Consider the following 24,961-nt stretch of genomic DNA (forward strand, 5'->3'; position numbering starts at 1 on the left):
GCATTCTGGGGGTGTTTTTTTTTTCATCAGGTTTTATCTGGACGCTCTTTTATTACTTTAACTTGCATGTCTATCAATCCGGCGCTGTGGCAGAGGCTATTACCCTGATGAAAAAGAGAGCAGGGTGGGGGATGGGGGGGCACTGATTTATGGGTTATTCATTATTTACTGACTCTGTGCCCCTCCCTAGTAGCCTGACCCACCCCCCCTTTCTGTCACCCCCCCCCTTACACACCCCACTAAAAGCTCAGTAAAAATGCACCCGTTTGATTGATTCTAATAGCTGAGTGACAGAGATTCAGCCACTGTGTGTGTTTGTGTGTGTGTGTGTGTGTGTGTGTGTGTGTGTGTGTGTGTGTGTGATGTATGGTTCTGCTGTACTCTGCGTTAATAGGAACACAGAAGTTGCATATATGAGTGCTCCAGCCTGCTTTATCAAGAGCCTCATCCCCAGTTCACTCCAAAAGCCTCTCCTTGACTTCACAGGCTGCTGCCTCTTATATGACTTTTCATTCATTGCGGAGCTTCGTTCTCCCTGCAGCCTCGGCAGCTGCGCTCGTCTCAGATGGTGGTGGAATCTGCTGATGTGCTTTGTTGAAATCGTGCTGTCATATTCGAATGCTGTGTTCCTTTCAGAGATCCTGCTTTGTGTGTGTGTCAGGAAGGTTTGTGTTTCGCGCGCTGAGGCTGCACTTTTCACACACAGCTGTTTGACTTTACGTGGACAGGCGATGGCCGATCTGGACCTTTCGCTGCTGAATCATGCCTTTAGACTGGACACTGTTAGACCTGTGCTTAGCTCACTGCTTAGACTGCACACACGTATGTTGATCTTCACCTTGTCTGACTGTCTTTCTTTCTTTCTTACTCTCTTTCTTTTTTTCCCAATTTCCTTCATTCATTTGCTTGTTTATTCCATTTTTTCCTTCCTTCTTTCCTTCCTTTCCAATTTCATTTTTTCTTTTTCTTTCTTTCTTTCTTTCTTTCTTTCTTTCTTTCTTTCTTTCTTTCTTTCTTTCTTTCCCAATTTCCTTCATTAATTTGCTTGTTTATTCCATTTTTTCCTTCCTTACTTCCTTTCCAATTTCATTTTTTCTTTTCTTTTTCTTTCTTTCTTTCTTTCTTTCTTTCTTTCTTTCTTTCTTTCTTTCTCTTTCTCTCTCTTTCTTTCTTTCTTTTTTCCCAATTTCCTTCATTAATTTGCTTGTTTATTCCATTTTTTCCTTCCTTCCTTCCTTTCCAATTTCATTTTTTCTTTTCTTTTTCTTTCTTTCTTTCTTTCTTTCTCTCTTTCTTTCTTTCTTTTTTCCCAATTCCCTTCATTAATTTGCTTGTTTATTCCATTTTTTCCTTCCTTCCTTCCTTCCTTCCTTCCTTTCCAATTTCATTTTTTCTTTCTTTCTTTCTTTCTTTCTTTCTTTCTTTCTTTCTTTCTTTCTTTCTTTCTTTCTTTCTTTCTTTCTTTCTTTCCTCCCTCCCCATTTCATTTCTTTCTTATTTCTCCTTCCCACTTCCTTCCTCCATTCCTTGATCCCATTTTCTTCCTGCTATCTTATTCTGGTCCTTATTTTTGTTCACTCTTCATCTCTCTCTCTCTCTCTCTCTCTCTAACAGAGAATGAGTATCGGGGGGAGCTCCTGAACCAGCGCTGGACGCGAGGAGACAAGATCAGCCGCTGCCGGCCCTCTCTTAGACCACACAGCCAACCAGTCAAAGTGAGTCCCACCTGTTCAACACATCCAGTCACAGTGTGCGCAGGTTTCCCAGCTTCCAGTGTTTCTTTAACAATCAGAGAAGTTTTTCCTTCGCTGTGGTGTGAGAGGAGCGGCGAGTCCCGTGGTGCTTTAGGGATTAGTAATTAGCCTTTTTAAACTTGTGGATTTCTGGGTTTATCACAAAGCAGCTGCTCTCATTCAGCTGGCAGAGTAATAAATGTGAGTTTTACAAATTCTGACACAGCATGCCACACAATAGGCACCTACATGTCTTCTGACATCAAGGGTATCAATAGGAAATTTGTCCCCCCTTTGCTGTGAAGAGTTGATTGCTTTCAGCCACAAGAGCATGATGGAGCTCCAGCACTCCAGCAGTTCCACTGCTCCACAGCCCAATCCTGGGTGGCTTTATACCCCTCTAGCAGACACTTGACATTAGGCCTGATGACATTGGGGTTATGTGTAGCTGCTCCAATGTGTCTCATGCTGTTAGTAATGTTCTTCCACTGAGACTGTAAAAGCTGTGTATGCACAACTGAACAACTGTGTCAGCAATATTTACACCTTAAAGTTGTTGGAATTCACTAATTCACTTATTAAAGTATCAAGGCTCCTTTCCTATAGTGCATCACAAGCCAGTACAGTCCCTGATTCCACATGGACACATTAATTATAACTTTATAAGTGGCTAACCGACTTGAACACAAACTACTAGAAGTTGCGATTTGGTGACTTAACAGTTGTCCAATGGGTTGACAGTGACTGAATGAACCCTTGCGTGGTGTTCAGGTCTGTGGGACCCATTTTCAGTGCTTATCAAAAGAAAAATGATGTGATTAAGCATTATTTCAACACCAGATTTCTTGGCCTCTTTTCTGTGAAGAACATATAAAATAACCCATTTTCAGTGTCTTCACTCTGTTCACCCCCCACACATTTATATTACATATGTGGTGCTGGGCTGAACCCGCGGGGAGTAAAAGTGTGGAGGTGCTGTCTCCTTCCCTCTGTTCTCCTCCTACATGGCTTCTATTAGTGTGTGTGTGTGTGTGTGTGAGTGAGGGTGGACAACATGGACAGGCTGCTGACTGGCTACAGCTGCTAAAAGAGAACCCTACGCTGGACACTTGTGATATTTTAACGAACACATCAACACCACGCAAGGGTTTAACCACTATAACAAAGTCCTGCACAGTTTATATCAACTTGGCCTGATACCAGTCGGGGTAGAAACAACGTACCTTCCTTTAAAATGATCTGTGCATGTACAAAGTGTCCTATACGCTGTTGGGACTCTGTGTCTTTTGTCTGTCCAACACTCCAAAATTTCAAAAGGTAAAAGGAGGCTTCTTGCATTATTTGGGGAGTGTGGGGGGTATAGAGGTTTGAAAGTGGGTATGTCCTTGAGCTGCTTTTGTTTGCTCTATTTTCATCAAAAAAAATCATCAGCATAAAAAAGGCCCCCTCCCTCTCTCTCTCCCTCTCTCCCTCTCTCTCTCCCTTTCTCTCTCTCTCTCTCTCTCTCTCTCTCTCTCTCTCTCTCTCTCTCTCCCCTGCTCCCTTTCCCTCCCTCCTCCCCCTTTACCACTTCTGCTTAGGTGTGTGTTTTGTCCTCTGAGTGGTGCCTCAGTCTTTTTTATGCCTTTCTTTTTGGAACAGCCTGTTTTTTGCGCAGCCTTCCATCTCTTTCATTGCACTAATAGGAATCTCATTGGAGAGATGTGTATACAGGTCATAGAGGTGGAAGGTGAGAGCGAGAGAGCGAGAGAGAGAGAGAGAGAGAGAGAGAGAGAGAGAGAGAGAGAGAGAGAGAGAGCCCAGGGGGCTTGTAAATATATATAAATGCTTTTTTTTACTTTGCCTCTGATGGACAGGATTCATCTGAAGCAACTGAAGCGATTGATTTATCGATCCCATTTGATATGTTTTAAAGGGGCAGGCACGGCTTTTAAAAACATTCAATTAGATAATGCCACACTTTGAGAGATCAGCAGTGTCTAGGAAGCTGCGGAGGAATCGGAGGCTTGTGCTTAGCTTGTTTGTGTTAAAGTCTAACATACACAGGGGGTTGGGACTAAATAAACACACACACACACACACACACACACACACACACACACACATATATATCATCTAATCCGCTTATCCTTCTGGGTCGAGGGGGGTGCTGGAGCCTGTCCCAGCTGTCAACTAGAGAAATAATAAAGCATAGGCAGACACACACCTAAATACTTATCGCTGCTATTGGGGGAAATCTCCATTTTTACAGTTTTTCAGTTTTTTTAAATAATTTGAAAAAGCCTGTTGCCCTTTACATTGTCTGTAAATGTAACGATGAATGGACCAAAAGAAACAGCCCAAAATGACTTGGAAAAAATTCTGGTTCCATTGACTCACATTAAAAGTAAAGTATGTTTTTGCCTTCTCCTGTAAAGTTACCATTCTGGAGATACGAGGTTTTGATCCAACAACAGTGATATGCAAGTACAGCATATATGGGTGCACAATGTAAGTGCCTATGCAAATACTACATACACATACATAAGCACACATGCATATAATGCGTGCATTGGAGCATACGCACAGAAAATGTCAAGGACTGCACGTTTAGGTACAGATGCTCAAATATGTAAGTATGTATCGCTGTTGTTGGATCAAAACCTCGTATCTCCAAAACGGTAACTTTATAGGAGAAGGAAAACCTACTTTACTTTTAATGTAAGTCAAGGAAACCAGTCATTTTGGGAAACCATGTCATTTTCGGCCATTTCTTTTGGTCCGTACTTCATGAAACTTGCACACAATATAAAGAACAACAGGCGTCTATGTCAAAAACTGAAAAACTGAGATTTTCTTCCGACAGAAGTGACAAGCGAGTTCTGCTCAGACATATATACAGGTAGTACACACTCCCACACACAAACGTAAGCCCAGCTGCATGTCAGTCAGTGCTTCCATTAAATCCACTTGTCCTCTGCTTATAATAGACGGGCAGGACGGATCTCCTTGACGACGGCATCGGACTCCTGTAATTGTCCGTCACTGTCCACAGGTAATTTCCAAGCCGTCAGTCGCCCTGTCACTTGGCCGCTGGTTGCCGAGCGGCACCGGGTTTGGCACTCCTCATGTAAACGGGGGAGATGAATAAAAGGCTCATTTATTCACACCAGGGGAGGAGAGGTGACCTTCTTTGTGGAGTCATTGCCCCCAGCCAGCAATTTACATAGAGCTGTCAGACCAGTGAGAGGGAGCAGGTCCGCCGCCTGCCTATACGGAGAGCGCAGAGGGACATAATTAATAATGCAGCACACACAGCCTGCAGGGAGGCACACGCGCACCTCCCCTTACTCTAACTAATAAAAACCAACAGCCTTTATTCTACGCTTTCTGTAGAATTCATGATCTCCCCCTCTCTCTGTCTCCCTCTCTCTCTCTCTCTCTCTCTCTCTCTCACTTTCAGTGTTTGTGTATGTCTCTCTCTCCCAGTTCCTCTATTAAACTGTGTATCTCTGTCTTGCTCTCTCTCTCTTTAACTATACACGTATGTCTTTCTTTCTCTTTCACTGTCTGCGTATCTCTCTCTCTCTCTCTCTCTTTAACTATTTACGTATGTCTCTGTTTCTCTTTCACTGTCTGTGTATCTCTCTCTCTCTCTTTTTCTTTCTTAGACTAAGAAAAATACACAATCTCTTGCTTTCTCTCTCTTTCTTGCTTCCTTTGTTCCTCACTTAAACTGTGCACCTCTCTCTGTTCTTTCTCTCTCTCTTTCTCTCTCTCTCTCTCTCTCTCTCTCTCTGCTCCTCTCATTCTCTGTGTATCTCTTTCTTTCACTCTCCATGTCGCTCTCTTTTTCTTTTTCTCTTAAACTGCATCTTTCTTGCTCTTTCTCCCTCTCTCTCTCTCTCTCTCTCTCTCTCTCTCTTTTCCATTTAACTCTGTGTATGTCTCTCTATCAGTTTCTCTCAAACATTATATCTCACTTTTTCTCACTCTCTGGCTCTCTCACTTTCTCTGCTCCTCTGTGCATCTCTATCACTTTCATTCTATCTCTCTCTGCCTCTCTTGCTCTCTGTCCTTCATTTATCCTCTCTCTCTCTCTCTCTCTCTCTCTCTCTTTCTTATATCTTACTGTCTTTGCTCTTTGTGTATCTCTCTATTTCTCTCTCGTTCTTCCTCTTATTCTTTTGTTATGTCTCTCTTATCTCTTTCCCTTATCTGTCTCACTCACTTTCTCCCTGTTTGTCTCTTTCTCTTCCACTTACACTCTGGCTCCGTCTCTTCTCTACCTTCTCTGGTTAATGCACATTCTCCGGTCAAAGACCGCAATTAAAGACTTAAAGAAAAGCCTGAGACGAAGGACAGGTTCTAGCATAACATTGAAAAAGGCCTTTGAAAGAGATATAGGATGAAGTAGATGAAGCAGAGCAGGCCGCACCATTCTGACAGGCTTTTTTATGTATTTTTTTATTTTTTTTTGCAAGAGTACAAATTTAATGAGGTGGAATTTGAAAAAAGAAGTGCGGGGTGGGGGGGGGGGGGGGTGCGAACTCAGATGTGTTTTACCTATTTGAAAGGAACGCGCGTGTAGCTATGGTTACACAAACATGAAAGCAACGTGAGTCTCTATTACTGCCTGCGCGATTCATGTGTCGACTATCAGCTAAAGAGGGGAGGAATGAAATGAGAGAGAGGGGGAGTGAGGAGGAGAGAAAGGGAGAGAGAAGAAAGAGAGAAAGCGGAGCACAGTATCATCATTAAGAGGAGAGAAAATGAACGGGGCTCATCTGCTCCTGCCCTTTGTGTTTCGGGGTCAGCCGCCACGGTTCAGGAGCACAGAGGGGGCACTGACGGCGCCTCCTGACACAGAGGCGTTCATCTCAGCTGGCCTTTTTTGATGGGCACGAGCAACAAACTTTTCTCGCAAGCCAGCAAGTTCAGCGCCGCGTTTGAGCTCCGATCTCAGAGCACAAAGCCGGCTTGTTGCACAAGCTGCTCAAAAAAAAAAAAAAAAGTCCAGGGTGTTGCATTTGCGAGTGTGTGTGTGTGTGTGTGTGTGTGTGTGTGTGTGTGTGTGTGTGTGAGAAAGGAAGAGATGGTCGTCACTGCACCTGTACACCCGGATGCACGCAGCCGTCCCACCCCCCCAACACACAACCAACTTTTTATCCCCACGCCCATCACACGCACAACAACCCCCATTTATCCCGCCCTGTGAAAAAAAGACAGATATCAGCAGGAAGCGCCAGAGCGAGAGAGAGAGTGGGGGGATGAGAAAGAGGAGGAGAAAGAGAGTGTGAGGGAAAGAGAAACTCCTGTGTTTAACTCCACTGTGCTCCTGCCAGGTTTAGGGGCCTTCTTCCAACAAAGCTGCTAAGTGGAGTTCAGATGCAGGGTCAATGGGAGGGAGTTTTTTTTGCGGGGGTGGGGGGGGGGGGGTGGAGGGGGCATTTGCATGAAGGCCATTCGATTTTCAGCACACTCTGGTAATCAAGGCTAATGGTGCCATTGTGCCTTAAAAACTGCCGATAGCTTTAGAGTGAGCTCATTCTAGCGCGAGTGCGTGCGCGAAACAGAGTTTGACACCTGCTCCTTTGTGCCAGAAAGCGCCAGTCTAGTGCACGCAGCAGCGCGAGGGCCTTACTAGAGAGGAATTACAGTGATTTGGAGTGACTGTGTTTGTATTATTGTTAGCCCTATGCGTATTATTACTATTATAATTACCACTCACGCATCCCATGGGGCCTCGATCACAAATGGGCTTTTTTTTTTTCTCCCCCCTCGCAGATGCCCCGCACACCCAACCCCCCACCCCCAAAAAAGCACCGGCTAATCATATTGATTGTTCAGGTGCAGCAAATTGCAGGGTGGTGAAGCGATTGAGAGCAAGAAGGACAGAAAAAGAGAGAGGGAAAGGGGTGTAGAGTATTTTCCCTTTGGCGTCTATAGAGGTGTATTTTCTTACACTTTTACATGAATGTGTTTTTTTTCCTTTTTGCTTTGATAGAAATGTGAATTTCTTTCACTTTCGTAGGAGTGTAGTTTGTTTTGACAGACATGGCAGTGTAGTTTTTCCTTTTGCTTTTATATTTCCATAGTTTCCATTCACTCATTTACCTTGTAGGACTGTAGTTTCTTTCAGTTCTCTAATGGAGTGGTTTGTTTACTTTCACTTCTACAGGAGTGGAATTTGTTATATTTTTTGGAAGGTAGTTTTCCATTCACTTCAATCAGAGATTAGTTTGTTCCATTCATTTCTACAGCAGCACTTATTATTATTATATTATATTATTATTTTCTTTTCACTTTTATAGGGGCATAATGTTTTCTTCTTTTCAGTTCTTCTGAAAAGTAGGGGTGTAGTTTTCCATTTACTTCTGTAGGGGTGTAGTTTTCCATTTACCCCTATAGGGGTGTAGTTTTCAATTGACTTCTGTAGGGGTGTAGTTTTCCATTTACCTGTCTAGGGGTGTAGTTTTCAGTTGACGTCTGTAGGGGTGTAGTTTTTCCATTTACTTCTGTAGGGGTGTAGTTTTTCCATTTACTCCCTTTATTTCTGTAGGGATGAGGTTTTCCATTTACCTCAATATGGGGTGTAGTTTTCCATTTACCTCTCTAGGGCTGTAGTTTTCCATTGACTTCTGTAGGGGTGTAGTTTTTCCATTTACCTCTGTAGGGTGTAGTTTTCCAATTACCTCTGTAGGGGTGTAGTTTTTACATTTACGTCTGTAGGGGTGTAGTTTTACATTTACCTCTGTAGGGCTGTAGTTTTTACATTTACCTCTGTAGGGGTGTAGTTTTTCCATTTACCTCTGTAAGCGTGTAGTTTTTACATTTAGTTATGTAGGGGTGTAGTTTTTCCATTTACCTCTGTAAGCATGTAGTTTTTCCATTTAGTTATGTAGGGGTGTAGGTTTTCCATTTACCTCTGTAGGGGTGTAGTTTTTACATTTACTTCTGTAGGGGTGTAGTTTTACATTTACCTCTGTAGGGGTGTAGTTTTTACATTTACTTCTGCAAGGGTGTAGTTTTTACATTTACCTCTGTAGGGATGTAGTTTTACATTTACCTGTGTAGGGGTGTAGTTTTTATATTTACTTCTGTAGGGGTGTAGTTTTTCCAATTACCTCTGTAGGGGTGTAGTTTTTACATTTACGTCTGTAGGGGTGTAGTTTTACATTTACCTCTGTAGGGCTGTAGTTTTTACAGTTACCTCTGTAGGGGTGTAGTTTTTACATTAATCTCTGTAGGGATGTAGTTTTTACATTTACGTCTGTAGGGATGTAGTTTTTATATTTACTTCTGTAGGGGTGTAGTTTTTACATTTACTTCTGTAGGGGTGTAGTTTTTATATTTACTTCTGTAGGGGTGTAGTTTTTACATTTACGTCTGTAGGGGTGTAGTTTTTATATTTACTTCTGTAGGGGTGTAGTTTTTACATTTACGTCTGTAGGGGTGTAGTTTTTATATTTACGTCTGTAGGGGTGTAGTTTTACATTTACCTCTGTAGGACTGTAGTTTTTACATTTACCTCTGTAGGGGTGTAGTTTTTATATTTTCTTCTGTAGGGGTGTAGATTTTACATTTACTTCTGTAAGGGTGTAGTTTTTACATTTTCTTCTGTAGGGGTGTAGTTTTTACATTTACTTCTGTAAGGGTGTAGTTTTTACATTTTCTTCTGTAGGGGTGTAGTTTTTACATTTACTTCTGTAAGGGTGTAGTTTTTACATTAATCTCTGTAGGGGTGTAGTTTTTACATTTACTTCTGTAAGGGTGTAGTTTTTACATTAATCTCTGTAAGGGTGTAGTTTTTACATTAATCTCTGTAGGGGTGTAGTTTTTACATTAATTTCTGTAAGGGTGTAGTTTTTACATTAATCTCTGTAGGGGTGTAGTTTTTACATTAATCTCTGTAGGGGTGTAGTTTTTACATGCATCTCTGTAGGGGTGTAGTTTTTACATTCATCTCTGTAGGGGTGTAGTTTTTACATTAATCTCTGTAGGGGTGTAGTTTTTACATTAATATCTGTAGGAGTGTAGTTTTTACATTCATCTCTGTAGGAGTGTAGTTTTTACATTCATCTCTGTAGGGCTGTAGTTTTTACATTCATCTCTGTAGGAGTGTAGTTTTTACATTCATCTCTGTAGGGGTGTAGTTTTTACATTCATCTCTGTAGGGGTGTAGTTTTTACATTAATCTCTGTAGGAGTGTAGTTTTTACATTAATCTCTGTAGGAGTGTAGTTTTTACATTAATCTCTGTAAGGGTGTAGTTTTTACATTAATCTCTGTAGGGGTGTAGTTTTTACATTAATCTCTGTAGGCGTGTAGTTTTTACATTAATCTCTGTAGGGGTGTAGTTTTTACATTAATCTCTGTAGGAGTGTAGTTTTTACATTAATCTCTGTAGGGGTGTAGTTTTTACATTAATCTCTGTAGGAGTGTAGTTTTTACATTAATCTCTGTAAGGGTGTAGTTTTTACATTAATCTCTGTAGGGGTGTAGTTTTTACATTAATATCTGTAGGAGTGTAGTTTTTACATTAATCTCTGTAGGCGTGTAGTTTTTACATTAATCTCTGTAGGGGTGTAGTTTTTACATTAATCTCTGTAGGAGTGTAGTTTTTACATTCATCTCTGTAGGAGTGTAGTTTTTACATTCATCTCTGTAGGGCTGTAGTTTTTACATTCATCTCTGTAGGAGTGTAGTTTTTACATTCATCTCTGTAGGGGTGTAGTTTTTACATTAATCTCTGTATGGGTGTAGTTTTTACATTCATCTCTGTAGGGGTGTAGTTTTTACATTCATCTCTGTAGGGGTGTAGTTTTTACATTAATCTCTGTAGGGGTGTAGTTTTTACATTAATATCTGTAGGAGTGTAGTTTTTACATTCATCTCTGTAGGAGTGTAGTTTTTACATTCATCTCTGTAGGGCTGTAGTTTTTACATTCATCTCTGTAGGAGTGTAGTTTTTACATTCATCTCTGTAGGGGTGTAGTTTTTACATTAATCTCTGTAGGGGTGTAGTTTTTACATTAATCTCTGTAGGGGTGTAGTTTTTACATGCATCTCTGTAGGGGTGTAGTTTTTACATTAATCTCTGTAGGGGTGTAGTTTTTACATTAATCTCTGTAGGAGTGTAGTTTTTACATTAATCTCTGTAGGAGTGTAGTTTTTACATTAATCTCTGTAAGGGTGTAGTTTTTACATTAATCTCTGTAGGGGTGTAGTTTTTACATTAATCTCTGTAGGAGTGTAGTTTTTACATTCATCTCTGTAGGAGTGTAGTTTTTACATTCATCTCTGTAGGGCTGTCGTTTTTACATTCATCTCTGTAGGGGTGTAGTTTTTACATTCATCTCTGTAGGGCTGTAGTTTTTACATTAATCTCTGTATGGGTGTAGTTTTTACATTCATCTCTGTAGGGGTGTAGTTTTTACATTAATCTCTGTAGGCGTGTAGTTTTTACATTAATCTCTGTAGGGGTGTAGTTTTTACATTAATCTCTGTAAGGGTGTAGTTTTTACATTAATCTCTGTAGGAGTGTAGTTTTTACATTAATCTCTGTAGGGGTGTAGTTTTTACATTAATCTCTGTAGGAGTGTAGTTTTTACATTAATCTCTGTAAGGGTGTAGTTTTTACATTAATCTCTGTAGGGGTGTAGTTTTTACATTAATCTCTGTAGGCGTGTAGTTTTTACATTTACTTCTGTAGGGGTGTAGTTTTTATATTTACTTCTGTAGGGGTGTAGTTTTTACATTTACGTCTGTAGGGGTGTAGTTTTTATATTTACTTCTGTAGGGGTGTAGTTTTTACATTTACGTCTGTAGGGGTGTAGTTTTTATATTTACGTCTGTAGGGGTGTAGTTTTACATTTACCTCTGTAGGACTGTAGTTTTTACATTTACCTCTGTAGGGGTGTAGTTTTTATATTTTCTTCTGTAGGGGTGTAGATTTTACATTTACTTCTGTAAGGGTGTAGTTTTTACATTTTCTTCTGTAGGGGTGTAGTTTTTACATTTACTTCTGTAAGGGTGTAGTTTTTACATTTTCTTCTGTAGGGGTGTAGTTTTTACATTTACTTCTGTAAGGGTGTAGTTTTTACATTAATCTCTGTAGGGGTGTAGTTTTTACATTTACTTCTGTAAGGGTGTAGTTTTTACATTAATCTCTGTAAGGGTGTAGTTTTTACATTAATCTCTGTAGGCGTGTAGTTTTTACATTAATCTCTGTAGGGGTGTAGTTTTTACATTAATCTCTGTAGGGGTGTAGTTTTTACATTAATCTCTGTAGGAGTGTAGTTTTTACATTCATCTCTGTAGGGGTGTAGTTTTTACATTCATCTCTGTAGGGCTGTAGTTTTTACATTCATCTCTGTAGGAGTGTAGTTTTTACATTCATCTCTGTATGGGTGTAGTTTTTACATTCATCTCTGTAGGGGTGTAGTTTTTACATTCATCTCTGTAGGGGTGTAGTTTTTACATTAATCTCTGTAGGGGTGTAGTTTTTACATTAATATCTGTAGGAGTGTAGTTTTTACATTCATCTCTGTAGGAGTGTAGTTTTTACATTCATCTCTGTAGGGCTGTAGTTTTTACATTCATCTCTGTAGGAGTGTAGTTTTTACATTCATCTCTGTAGGGGTGTAGTTTTTACATTAATCTCTGTAGGGGTGTAGTTTTTACATTAATCTCTGTAGGGGTGTAGTTTTTACATGCATCTCTGTAGGGGTGTAGTTTTTACATTAATCTCTGTAGGGGTGTAGTTTTTACATTAATCTCTGTAGGAGTGTAGTTTTTACATTAATCTCTGTAGGAGTGTAGTTTTTACATTAATCTCTGTAAGGGTGTAGTTTTTACATTAATCTCTGTAGGGGTGTAGTTTTTACATTAATCTCTGTAGGAGTGTAGTTTTTACATTCATCTCTGTAGGAGTGTAGTTTTTACATTCATCTCTGTAGGGCTGTCGTTTTTACATTCATCTCTGTAGGGGTGTAGTTTTTACATTCATCTCTGTAGGGCTGTAGTTTTTACATTAATCTCTGTATGGGTGTAGTTTTTACATTCATCTCTGTAGGGGTGTAGTTTTTACATTAATCTCTGTAGGCGTGTAGTTTTTACATTAATCTCTGTAGGGGTGTAGTTTTTACATTAATCTCTGTAAGGGTGTAGTTTTTACATTAATCTCTGTAGGAGTGTAGTTTTTACATTAATCTCTGTAGGGGTGTAGTTTTTACATTAATCTCTGTAGGAGTGTAGTTTTTACATTAATCTCTGTAAGGGTGTAGTTTTTACATTAATCTCTGTAGGGGTGTAGTTTTTACATTAATCTCTGTAGGCGTGTAGTTTTTACATTAATCTCTGTAGGGGTGTAGTTTTTACATTAATCTCTGTAGGGGTGTAGTTTTTACATGAATCTCTGTAGGGGTGTAGTTTTTACATTAATCTCTGTAGGGGTGTAGTTTTTACATTAATCTCTGTAGGCGTGTAGTTTTTACATTAATCTCTGTAGGGGTGTAGTTTTTACATTAATCTCTGTAGGGGTGTAGTTTTTACATGAATCTCTGTAGGAGTGTAGTTTTTTTTTCATTCACTTCTGTTAGAGTGTAATTTTCCTTTCGATTATGCATTGACTGTAAGGTTTTTTGGGGAGTTCCTGTTTTTCCTTTCTTGTTATGTTTTTTCTATTATTTATAGTTTCCTTTCACGTCTGTAGTGTTTTCACTTTTTGTTTTCACTTTCATTTTTAGTTTACAGTTTTCCCATCACGTCTGTGGGAGTGCGGTTGCTCCTGAAGGGGACAGAGTGTTCATATGACAGTAGAAAAGGGTGAACATTTTATATATTGAGGTCATTTATCTAGCTTTTTATTAAACAAAAAAACATTTCAACTAAAATTTTCATTTTTATTACTGAGGTTAGAGATGAGAGTTAGGTTCACGCAATATTCAGGTCCAGAACTCACACACGTTCTTACAAAGACAGCAGTACGTGTAAAATTTGTTCATTCATTTTTATCGGTCTTTATTTCTCTTGCTGTGACAGATGAGTTTGGATATTGATGACAAGCGGACGCGCACACGGTCCAAGGGAGGAAGAAGTAAGTCTCTCTCTTTTTTTTTTTCTTCCTCTCTTTCTCTCCCCTCTGTCCGGCTCTAGAGTCATCACTTCCGCCGGTCAGCTAAGCATCATTTCTGCCGGTCAGCTAAGCATCAGTTTTCAGCTCCATTCAAATGGCTCCTGCTTGCTGACCTTCTAGACCGAGTGTGCTGTTATGCACGTAACACTGAGAACCTTTGGTAGAGGCTTTATGGCCGAGCGCAGTGTGGAGAGCAGGCAGAGAGGGAGCATGATGAAAGATACAGAAATGCAGGCCTACATCACGAAACAGCGAACAATATAAAATGATGTTCTGATTTGAAATCCTGCATGTCTCCCTTTGAGCTGTTGCCTGTATCAAAACGTGTCGTAATGAAAAGCTTTAAAACGCTGCTTTAATCTGAAGACCTACATAATATAGTGCATTCGCTGTGTTTTCTGCTGCTGCTCATTTTCAGCATAAGTGTCATTCTCGAAGGCATTGATTTTTTTTTTAAAGGGTATGTTTACAGCTGATGGTGCTGTTTTGCTATAGATTTCCCTTTTTTTTTGCTTTTTATTCAACTGCAACAATTAATCATCAGTTTTGCGCTGAAAGCTGCATATAGCTGCACACTTTGTCCCTCATCAAGCCTGGATGTTTTGGCTGAATCAGTTGTTCTGGGCTGCGTGTAGGCATGTGTGTATTTTCCTGCTAATGCAGTCATGTATGTTTCTGCATGTGCTCTCCAGGGATCTCTAGGCGTTCCTGAGTTATTGATCGTAGTTCCCTGCGGTTATTTGCACTCTGTTTTTCTGCTTATGTTTTTACCTTCTTCATTGTCTCTCCCTTTTTTTTTGTCCACAGCTCCCACTGAGATTGTAGGACAGGAGCTAAGGTATGACAGATTTGTCCTGTGTGCAAAAACATGCCAACACTTTGCCTCTGTGTGTTTGTGTATCATGTTTAAGCTGCTTGTTCAGGTCTGTGTTCAACCACAGTCTTACTGTAAGATCCCAACACGTCATTTCAAGGAAAATTCCCTTAACACTGTCTAATCTAATGTATATACATTTACGGCATTTGGCTGACGCTCTTATCCAGAGCGACTTACAATTTGATCATTTTACACAAGTAGGCCAAGGCGGTGTTAGGAGTCTTGCCCAAGGACTCTTATTGGTATAGTGTAGGGTGTTTACCCAGGTGGAGGATTGATCCCTAGTCTACAGCATAGAAGGCAGAGGTGTTACCCACTACACTATACCAATGTATAGTCTGCATTATGTCCTGAGACTTTGCCAACATCCCTATCAAAATCTACGACCAGAATAATATGTAACATAGTAAAATCTATCAGCACGTACGACTGGAGCTACTGTGCTACTGTGTTTTGTATCATTATGTAAAAAAGCGCCATGCTGCCTTTATTGTTGGATTCCTTGCTGTAGTTTCTGAGTGTCACATCTCTCATAAAATGTACACATTTTTAGGCTCAGATCTGTGTACATAAGGAACTCAGGTACTCTATTAATCATTCATGATGATTCATGATTCAACAATCATAATTGGGGTATTCGTGTTTTATCACAGTACATCAGAGACATTAAGGATGCTATCAATTCAATAAAACATCAATTAGGCTCTGTTCACATTACAAGCCTCGTTGCTCAAATCCGATCTCTCTGACTCGATGGTTCACACTTGTTTAGGTAAGTGACTCAAATCTGTCATTAATGTGATGAACCGGCCCGAAATGACCCTCATGAGCTCCTCCTACTCAGTGACGTCACGTGACTGAATCACTGCATCATCAGCGCAAACTAACGAGCAGAACGAGCTTCGCTGAGAAGATCATTAACTCTGATCAACCCTCAGCTTCATTATTAGAGCCAGACGGAGGAGAAAAAGGTGAGATGAGCTGCTTTTCCACCGTTTACAGGCTTTAATGTCTGTTTGGCGCTGCTGCCATGGTAACGCTGAATGACGGCACACAAACAGTGGAAAAAGCACATGAATTCCGTTCTGAGCGTCGCATTAAGGTCACATGGCCAATAATCAGATACGTATCCGGTCTAGGACCACATATGAAAGTGACTCAGGTTGCATTGAAGAGATCAGATTTGCGTCCACACAGTCCTGAAAACATCAGTCATATTAGGGCAAAAAATCTGATTTGTGCCACTTCAGCCTGATAATGTGAACATAGCCTTAGAAACATTGTCCACTAAAGAGCACAGAAGACAGAAGTCCTCATCAGATGCCAAAGTTGAGAGCTCTGGTGTTAGCTCATCATCTCATCTGAAGAGGCAGCTCTAGAGCCTTGTATTCAACCAAGCCCAAGTCAGCTTTTCTTCTATGGATGTTTTTTTCTTACACTTATGGGAAGTCAAGTATCAAACCGATGCACATCCATAGTTAGAGCATGTTCTTTACCTCAAAACAGCAACAGATCAAGTTAAAGGGGAAGAGATTAGAAGACAGGCTAAATTACTGACTGTACCAGCAAGTGAAAGACTAAAGGGACCCCCATGGATGATTGCCAGTTGTTTGGCTGTATATTTTATATTAATTTAAATCCCCCCTCCACACACACAGTCTTATATGGTTCTTCATGTTGACCTTGTCAGGTTCATCCATACCTTGCTTGGGTGTACTTTTGCAATGCAGTAACCAGTGTGGGCTGAAATGCCTCAGTCAAGCAGCTCCTACAGCTGAGACACTTCCCGCTCCCGTTTCTCATTTCACGGTCAAGCATGCCGTGAAGTTTACGAGGCCACGATTTACTGCCATATCCAACAACATGAGGGTCAGTTATATAGCTAGCTGCTGTATTTTCTTACATGCCTTAAACACTTATGTGGTTTAATCCCTTAAACGGCAAGAGCACATATGTGCGTATATTCACTTGGCCTGTAAATCTGGACAAGATTTGTATAATGTTGCTAGAAACCTGCTGAGAAAGTGTAACACAACTCAGAATACGACGACACTACAGTGCTGCTAAGAGTCTCCGCATAGTACTGAGTTTCCAGATTAAAATGCTACACTACTGAGCTACGGAGCTCAACAACACTTTTTACTGCAAAGAGCCTAGAGAAAGACATCCTAGAGCTCTGTCCTGACAATGTGATCTCTAACGAACAGCCAAAATAAATGAATACTGGAGTCTAAATTAAGGTGTTTTGAGAAAGTAATGAATTATCTGTTGTGTTGTCTTGTTAGGATGAAAGCTTTGCTGGCTTTCTTTAGTGAGTGTCCAGACTACAGTAGTCTGTATGAAAGGATTTACACTCACCGGCCACTTTATTAGGTATTGCTAGTAAAAGGCTGGACCCCCTTTTGCCTTCAGAACTGCCTCAATTCTTTGTGGCAGACTTTCAACAAGGTGTTGGAAACGTTCCTCAGCGATTTTGGTTGGTTATTTGAGTTCCTGTTGCCTTTCTATCATCTGGAACCAGTCTGCCCATTCTCCTCTGACCTCTCACATCAACAAGGCATTTTCGCCCACACAGCTGACCGCTCACTGGATATTTCCTCTTTTTCGGACCGTTCTCTGTAAACCCTAGAGGTGGTTGTGCGTGAAAATCCCAGTAGATCAGCAGTTTCTGAAATACTCAGACCAGCCCGTCTGGCACCAACAACCACGCCACGTTCAAAGCCCCTTAAATCCCCTTTCTTCCCCGTTCTGATGCTTGGTCTGCACTTCAGCAGGTTGTCCTGACCACCTCTACATGCCTGAATGCACTGAGTTGCGGTCGTGTGATTGGCTGATTAGCTATTTGTGTTAACTAGCAGCTGAACAGTGTACCTAATAAAGTGGCTGGTGAGTGTATTCATACACACTGTTGTAATGATCTGACTAACATATCAAAACTAACCTCGTATCTCCAAAATGGCAACTTTACAGGAGAAGGAAAAAACTTACTTTACTTGTAATGGAAGTCAATGGAACCAGACGTTTTTCCAAGTAATTTTGGACTCTTTCTCTTCATCCGTTCATCATGAAATTTACACACAATATAAAGGACAACAGGCGTTTCCAAATTATGTCACAAACTGAAAAGCAACAAAAATGGAGATACAAGGTTTTGATCTGACAGCAGCGATATTAGAAGTAGTCACAGTAGCTACAGAGTTACCTAAAGACTTCACAGTGGTAGACGGCGTCGGGGGTGCGTTAGGGCATGTGTTGGGCCTCAAATTCTCAGTTTCAGTTCATTGTCATTGTTTTGTTTTGCTACCCTTAATCACAGGAATGCTCTCACATTTGCATTAACACATAGTCTTACATGTAATTTGCCTATTAACACGCTTCTCATGCATATGCAAGGCCACAGGTTATCGTCTTTCATGACAGGCTCATAAATGGCCCTGCTGTAGTCCCTGCTGCTCCCTCATGTACTCTCTTGTGTACATTTCAACAACACGTGCCTGCTCTGCTCCTGCCTCACCGTTGGGAAGCACATAGGTGTGGAGAAGGGGAATTTGTTTACCACACATTTAAATATGTGCAAATGGTAATTGGCTCTGTAATTCATTCTGCCCGACCGAGAGGCGTGATAGCTGATGAAAGGAGACTGGGAAAGGGTTCTGAACAGAAGATGTGTTTGGAAATAAAGGCTTAAGGACTGTAATGGCCAACAAAGCAGTTGTTTGACGTTTGCATATAGTATATATGCATATAGTAAAAGCAGAGTTTTTAAAATCTAAGCACTTATTGACTCATCAGTGCTCCTCTCACAAATGAGTTTATCCTTAGCAACTATTTCAAGCTTGGGCAAACTTTTCAGAACCCCATTCAACCTAATGCAAAATCATAGCTCAGAACAATAACGTGAATTATTCAAATTGAACCGCTGTGGTGTTTATTTAGTGTTTAGTAGTTTAGCTACACTAATGAGCTACATTGTGTTCTTCTAGATAATCAAATCTAGGCAGCTGAGTGATGACACTGACAAGAATTTGCCCCCACGCTAATATTAGCAGAGAAGTTCCCACTCTGTAATGTCCTATGGGTTTTTCAAACACTAGAGGGCGCTCCCGAGCGAGTCCAGAATGAATAGGTTAAGATGTTATATAGTTTATAAACGCTTAAACGTCTGTCTTTATGTAAAAGAATACAATCATTTCCTGAACACAGAACAGCATAAAACATTTTAACACCGCTGTTATATTTTTAAGAGCTTTTAAACTCGATAGTTATAGGAGTTTAAAACGGCGCCTCATGACGTCAATGAGTGTAAACAGTCATTGAGCTGCTCGGCTCACCAACCGGTCAGCATTCAGTAGCAGTAATGCCAGCGCTCTGCTGCCCAAAACCCGTCTGCTGCAGAAAAAATGAAATATATCAGTGAGATTTCTTTGTTGTTGTTTTTTTTGTGTGAAATACATTCTTCTGCTCTCTAAAATTAAAGGAAAGTTCTAGTGAGTGATTAGAAACTATTTTAACTTTGTTTTTAGCCGTTGAGCACAATTTACTCCCATTTATTGAGGACTCACTCATGGGCGCCCTCTGTTGTTTTACAGTCCTGTTTTTGATATAATGGAGGAAATAGGAAGCGGCCAGGCTCCTCATAGACTGGCGCTGACGTTAGCTCAATTGTATGAGAAACTACATTCAGCCTGTTCTAATAGTGTGACCTTCCACAGGCACGCAAAAGAGAGATCACTTGCATTTAACGCTGCTTTAAATGCAGGTGTTCCTACGATGGTTCACAGTTGTGGGTGGAGAATGGACGTCGGTTTGAGCCCAAAGTTAATTTGATCTACTTCTGACCCCGTTTAGCTGTCCCACGCCGGGATGCAATGGTTCTGGCCATATCAGTGGCAAATATGCCCGACACAGAAGGTATGAAAGATAAAGAAGCCGCTAAACCCTTAGTTTTCTATAGTGCGTAGACCTCTGTAGTTTTCAGTCCTCTGTAGATTTGAGTCCTCTGTAGATTGTAGTCCTCTATAGCTGATATTCCTCTATAGGCCTTCTTTGCTCCTTACGCCACTCCCTCATAGCCAGTGGTCTTTTTCTGACTCAGAGCCGTCGGGTCACCGTAGTCTTTATCTGAACATAACCTTCCCTTGTGTTTGGCCACTGTCCTTCTCTGTTTCAGTCTCTCTCTCTCACTTTCTCTCTTTCTCGTGGCCTTTACACTGGGCATTGAGTCACTTCTCTCTCTCTCTCTCTCTCTCTCTCTCTCTCTCTCTCTCTCACTCCTTACCCTCCTCCCCATTCTTCAGTCTCTCTCTTGCTCTCTCTCTCTCTCTCTCTCTCTCTCTCTCTCTGTGCCTCTCTATTCTCTCTTCCCCCTCCTTCTGGCTCTTTCTCGCCCCTTCTTTCTTTCTGTCTCTCTTTTTTATCTCTCTGTATCACTCTCTTGGCTCTCACCTCCCTCTCTCTCTTTCTGTCCCTCTCTCTCTCTTTCCCTCTCCTCTTCTCATTCTCTCTCTCTTACTCTGTCTCTCTGCCTCCCTTTCTTGCTTCTCACCTCCCTCCCTCTCTGCCTCTGCCTCTCTCACCCCTCACCCTCCTCCCCATTCTTCAGTCTCTCTCTCTCTCCCTCTCCTCTGTCTCTCTACCTCCCTCTCTCGCTTCTTACCTCACCCCCCCCTCACTTCCTCTCGTCCTCTCTGACTGCCTCTCTCCCCATTCTTTACTCTCTCTCTCTCTTACTCTCTCTCTGTCTCTCTCTGTGCCTCTCTTTCTATTTATTCCCCCTCCCTCTCTCACATCTCTTCATTCATCTCTCTGACCCTTTCTCTTCCTTTCTCCCTCTCTCTCTTTCATCTTCTGCTCTTCTTCTGTCACCCTCCTTCCCCTCTCTCTCTCTCTCTCTCTCTCTCTCTCTCTCTCTCTCTCTCTCTCTCTCTCTCTCTCTAAAGCCTGTAGGGAGGGCATTGAGTGATGTCTCAGGCTTATTGGAAACATATTACAGTTGCCTTTATTTACATGTGTATCTGTTGAGGAGGCCATTTTAGATGCATCGTGTTTATAGATCTCTCTGTGTCTTGCTTCAGTAGCCAGGCTTTCTAGGTGAGGGCTTTATTGAATTTTGCCCTCCGCTGCTATTCTCTCTCTCTCTCTTGCCATCTTTCTCTCTCCTTCTCTATTCCTGTTTGATTGTGGTATAATTAAGTGTTCCAGTCAATTGACTAATGTATAATGCTTTTTAGCCAGCACAGCGCCCTCCCTGGGTCATGCAGAGCATTGCATCATTCCTCCTTTTCAGTTCTCATTGCTTGACGTGTGTTCTTTGCATGGTTTGTGTGGAACTGCAATTCTTGCTGAAACTTTCACTCAACTCTAGCTGCTTCAAACTTACATTGAACTAGGTTTCACTTGAGTTGCATAATGTCAAGCCTCCTGCGGTTCACTTAGAACTTGTTTGAAATGCTGCCGCAACAGTTGCAGCCACCCCAATGAAATGAAATGAAAGTTTCATGAAACAGCCAAGGGCATACACGGCCACATGAAACGATATGATCACCAAAAATATGAAACAGAAATGGTCTCTTGGAACAGTGTTGCTTATTTGCTAGTTAACTTGGAATTTACAAGTTAATTAACCTCTTCAACTCCAACTTCCAACTTCAACTTGAGACCACCGTTGGTTCCAAACCGCACTTGGTCATGTTCTTCATAACGTTCATATTCCATAAGCTCCATTCAGAAGCTGGGCGTCGTGTGAGGCTGTAGCTCTTCTCTCCAGTCTAATAGACGGTGATGTCATTTTAAACCCTTATAATAAAAGAAGCTGAACTTTGTTTTTCTACTGAAAGTCGAGCCGTTTTTCCCCAAATCTGGGCTCTAAACTATAAACAGACGGCGTCTCTTCAGTGATCTGCTCTGGAAACATCACTTTTAGAAAACAACACAAAGAGCGTCTGAGATTTTTGGCCTTCAGCAGTAAATTGTAAGCGTGTAGTGATATGTGGAGATCATAAAACTCATGTTCTGTTCATTTGAGGGGAGATTTTACCAAAAATAAATAAATAAAAATAAAACAAAAACATTTATTCCAGGCAGTCACGGAATAATTTGCCTTATGACTTGGTCACAAAAATTCAGATGGACAAACCAAATCTACCCCAGAGAATAAGAGGTTAATTAGACAGCCAACATTAAATTAAACGGCTGCTTTTTCCTGCTTTGTTAGCCTTATAGATTGTGATCTGCGTAGGTAGGTTGTTCATTTTCTCCTCCTTTCACAGAAAATGATTCACTTTAAAAAATGAGAGGTCAGCTTAACTTAAAGTGATACAGTAACTGATTACAGGGCTTTTCTTGAGGTGACTCAGCTTGAGGACGCTGGAGTTCACACGACTCAAACTTCTTAGTTCAAAATTTCTCCCAGTTACTGTTTCTAGATCTGCATCTCAGTCACTCCTTCTATCACACAGCCCCAGCTGGCATATTTTACTCTTGGGCTTCCAGATATGGACAGCTGTGGTATTGCTGAGTCAAACTCACAACCTCCTGATGTTGGGATGCATTATCAGACAGTTGCACCACATGAGACGAATCTGTGCTTTAAGGTTAAAACAACTAATATTTTCTCCAGCATATTAAACATTTGCAGACACAAAATCTGAGCTGCTTCACGTGGAGCGGTGGACTAAGCTGTCATCCCAACAGGAGGTTGTGAGTTTGAGCCCCAGAGATGCCATAGCCATCTGTAATTGTGTACCCAAGAGGAAAAATGTCAAGCAGTGTGATGGAAAGAGTCTTGGCTAGTGGGGAAGTTGAGCATAAGAAACAAGTTCACTTTATTTACCTCTAACTCACTGAGATGCAGAACTAAAACATGAGGAGAACTTTTGACTGAACTAAGAAGTTTGAGTTGCGTGAACTCTGGTGTCCTCAATCTGAGTCACCTCAAGAAAAGCCTTGTAATCAGTTACTGTGTCAGCTTGAGTTGAACTGACCTCTCATTTTTAATATTGTGCAAAGATGCTAATGCAGTCTAAATAACACATCACAGATGACTGTATATAACCAGAACAGTGCAATATATGAAGAATATAAGCTACCAATGTTGTTACACTGAAAAAAGCGATAAATTGTTGTCCCAGAAATACGTCTCCTTCTGGACAGTGACGATATATTGATTCAACACCAAGTGTGTTTACATGCACTCAATATTCCGATCATAATCAAATTTCTGCAGTTATCTGATTATTCAAACGGTCATGTAAACACCATAGACCTAGCTAGGAATCTGATAAAGAGGCTGGCTTTTAGCTCAGTAATCAGATTTCTCAGTGCATGTGAACTCTTACTCTGATTTCTTTCGGATTTCAGTCTGAGCATGTGCGAAAACAGACAGCGGTACCGGAAATATGCCGAGAGACGCAGCAAAACACTTTTGGAGTGACGCTGAAACCAAATACCTGCTTGACGAAATGAAGGATTTAAATATTCTTCGTCTTCTAGATGATGTGTGTTCATGTTGATGTTCGAGTATTATGTTACGTTTACGTCACGTCTTCTTCTGTGAGTTTATTGGCTGGTTATAAAGCAGAAATCTGATTACTGTCTGACTCATGTAAACCTGGAGTTTCGCATTATCTTGAATACTCACGTGCATGTAAACACGTTGATCGGATTACTGACAAAATCAGATTTTCTGCAGTTATCGGATTATTAAGTGCATGTAAACGAACTCAATTTTTTGTTTTTCTTGGCTTTTGGCATATTATGTGGACATAAGGCACACATTTGAATTAAGTTAAATCAGTGCATCAGTTTTTTCTCTAACTACTATGTTGTATGCAACAACTTTCTACCTATAACTAGTCTAGTTGCATGCAAGTTTCTGTATGTACAGCCAGCTTTATGTTGCCATTTGGTGTGAATTTCAGGCCCAACTCATTCATCCAAAAGACCATTCCTTTCCTCCTTCTCCCTTAGCACGCTGAGCTGCCCAGTGGCCAGAAAGAGGAGGCTGCAGGAGGAGGAGGAGGTGGAGCAGCAGCAGCAGCCGGTCTCCAAGAGGAAGTCCCATCCCCTGAAACTGGCGATGGACGACTGTTTTAACGCCGAGAGCGACGGCAGTGGGGAGGAGATGGAGATGAAGGAAGAGGACGAGGAAGAAGACGCAGAAACCCAGCAGCAGTGTCAGCCTCAGGAGGAAGAGGAGCAGAAACCTGAGAGCAACGACGCAGACGAGGCTGATGAAGGTGAGGGTTAAAATGCAACAGCCTTGTCACATGTCCGTGACTACAACAGCCTGTTGCCATAGAGACACAGGAGGACAGCCCAACCAGCCCAACATGAGAGAGTTGAAAAGAATTCAGAAATAGAATCATGAAATCCACTGAAGTATTTCCTCATCACACATTCTTAAAAACAAAGGTGCCAGTGAAGGTACTTATGAAGGTACTTCAGAGCAAAGCAGGAGAGGAACCTTTCAGTTCGTTTTAATTACATTTCTTGAGAAACATTCAGTGAAACGCAGAAGTGGTTCTACAGAGAATTCGAGTGAAGCTCGCTTTCTGTTTCACTTCTGTCATACCAAAACGTCAACTTTCATTTATTTAGGCCTGCCACGTGAATAGAATAATACATCATCAATAAATCACATTCATATTGAAGGTATTCACAGTTAATAGAATTTGTTATTGGCTTAAATTTGACCCTGAGAAAGATTTTGTACATTTAAAGCATTTCATTTCGCTGCATCTATATGACTGGGCAAAAGCATCATCAGAATGTATTTGAAGGGCTTAATTAGAAAGTAATGTATATCAATATGTAACAATTCCAAATATAATGAGGATTTGACGGGAATAACAGATCATTTTAGTGGAAAACACACATCATTAATATAACCTTTATTTGAGAATATAGCATTAATATTTCTTGTGTAGCCCAGTTCCAAATACATACGAAATGAACATGAAACATGTTTAAATGAACAGAAATTCATGTGGTTTCTAAAGAGTGTGCACAGTTTTCAATTTGCCACTGACAGTCAGTAGTAGCAGCATGTTCTGACTCCTCTCTGTAGCCCTCCGACTCTCATACTGCTAATTCCGTCATGTTTTGTGGAGAACTGTAGCTTTTCACTTTGCTGTTGCTTTTGTTTGTTTGCTGCTCATTGATTTCTCCATAGATCTGGCTTGAGCCCTGTCCAGCGTGGTGTAGTGTGAATTACTGATATTCCTGATACCGAAGC

At 41.0% G+C, this 24,961-nt stretch overlaps 1 protein-coding gene across 6 annotated transcripts in view; it reads left to right on the forward strand.

Moving 5' to 3' along the window:
- The window catches only part of myt1b (myelin transcription factor 1b), an 81,281-nt gene that overhangs the window by 12,967 nt on the left and 43,353 nt on the right, over positions 1 to 24,961 (forward strand). For 3 of the 6 annotated variants that reach the window (XM_037541190.1, XM_037541191.1, XM_017720158.2), the window contains exons 2-5: positions 1,615 to 1,715; positions 13,757 to 13,811; positions 14,658 to 14,688; positions 23,695 to 23,963. In XM_037541190.1, the coding sequence (XP_037397087.1) occupies positions 1,615 to 1,715; positions 13,757 to 13,811; positions 14,658 to 14,688; positions 23,695 to 23,963 (456 nt within the window). Of the gene's footprint in view, positions 1 to 248; positions 823 to 1,614; positions 1,716 to 13,756; positions 13,812 to 14,657; positions 14,689 to 23,694; positions 23,964 to 24,961 lie in introns of those variants that run through there. The other 3 variants (XM_037541189.1, XM_017720156.2, XM_017720155.2) reach the window with 3 other exon arrangements.

The sequence above is a fragment of the Pygocentrus nattereri genome, chromosome 9 (genome assembly GCF_015220715.1).
Source record: "Pygocentrus nattereri isolate fPygNat1 chromosome 9, fPygNat1.pri, whole genome shotgun sequence".
Lineage (NCBI taxonomy): Eukaryota > Metazoa > Chordata > Actinopteri > Characiformes > Serrasalmidae > Pygocentrus > Pygocentrus nattereri.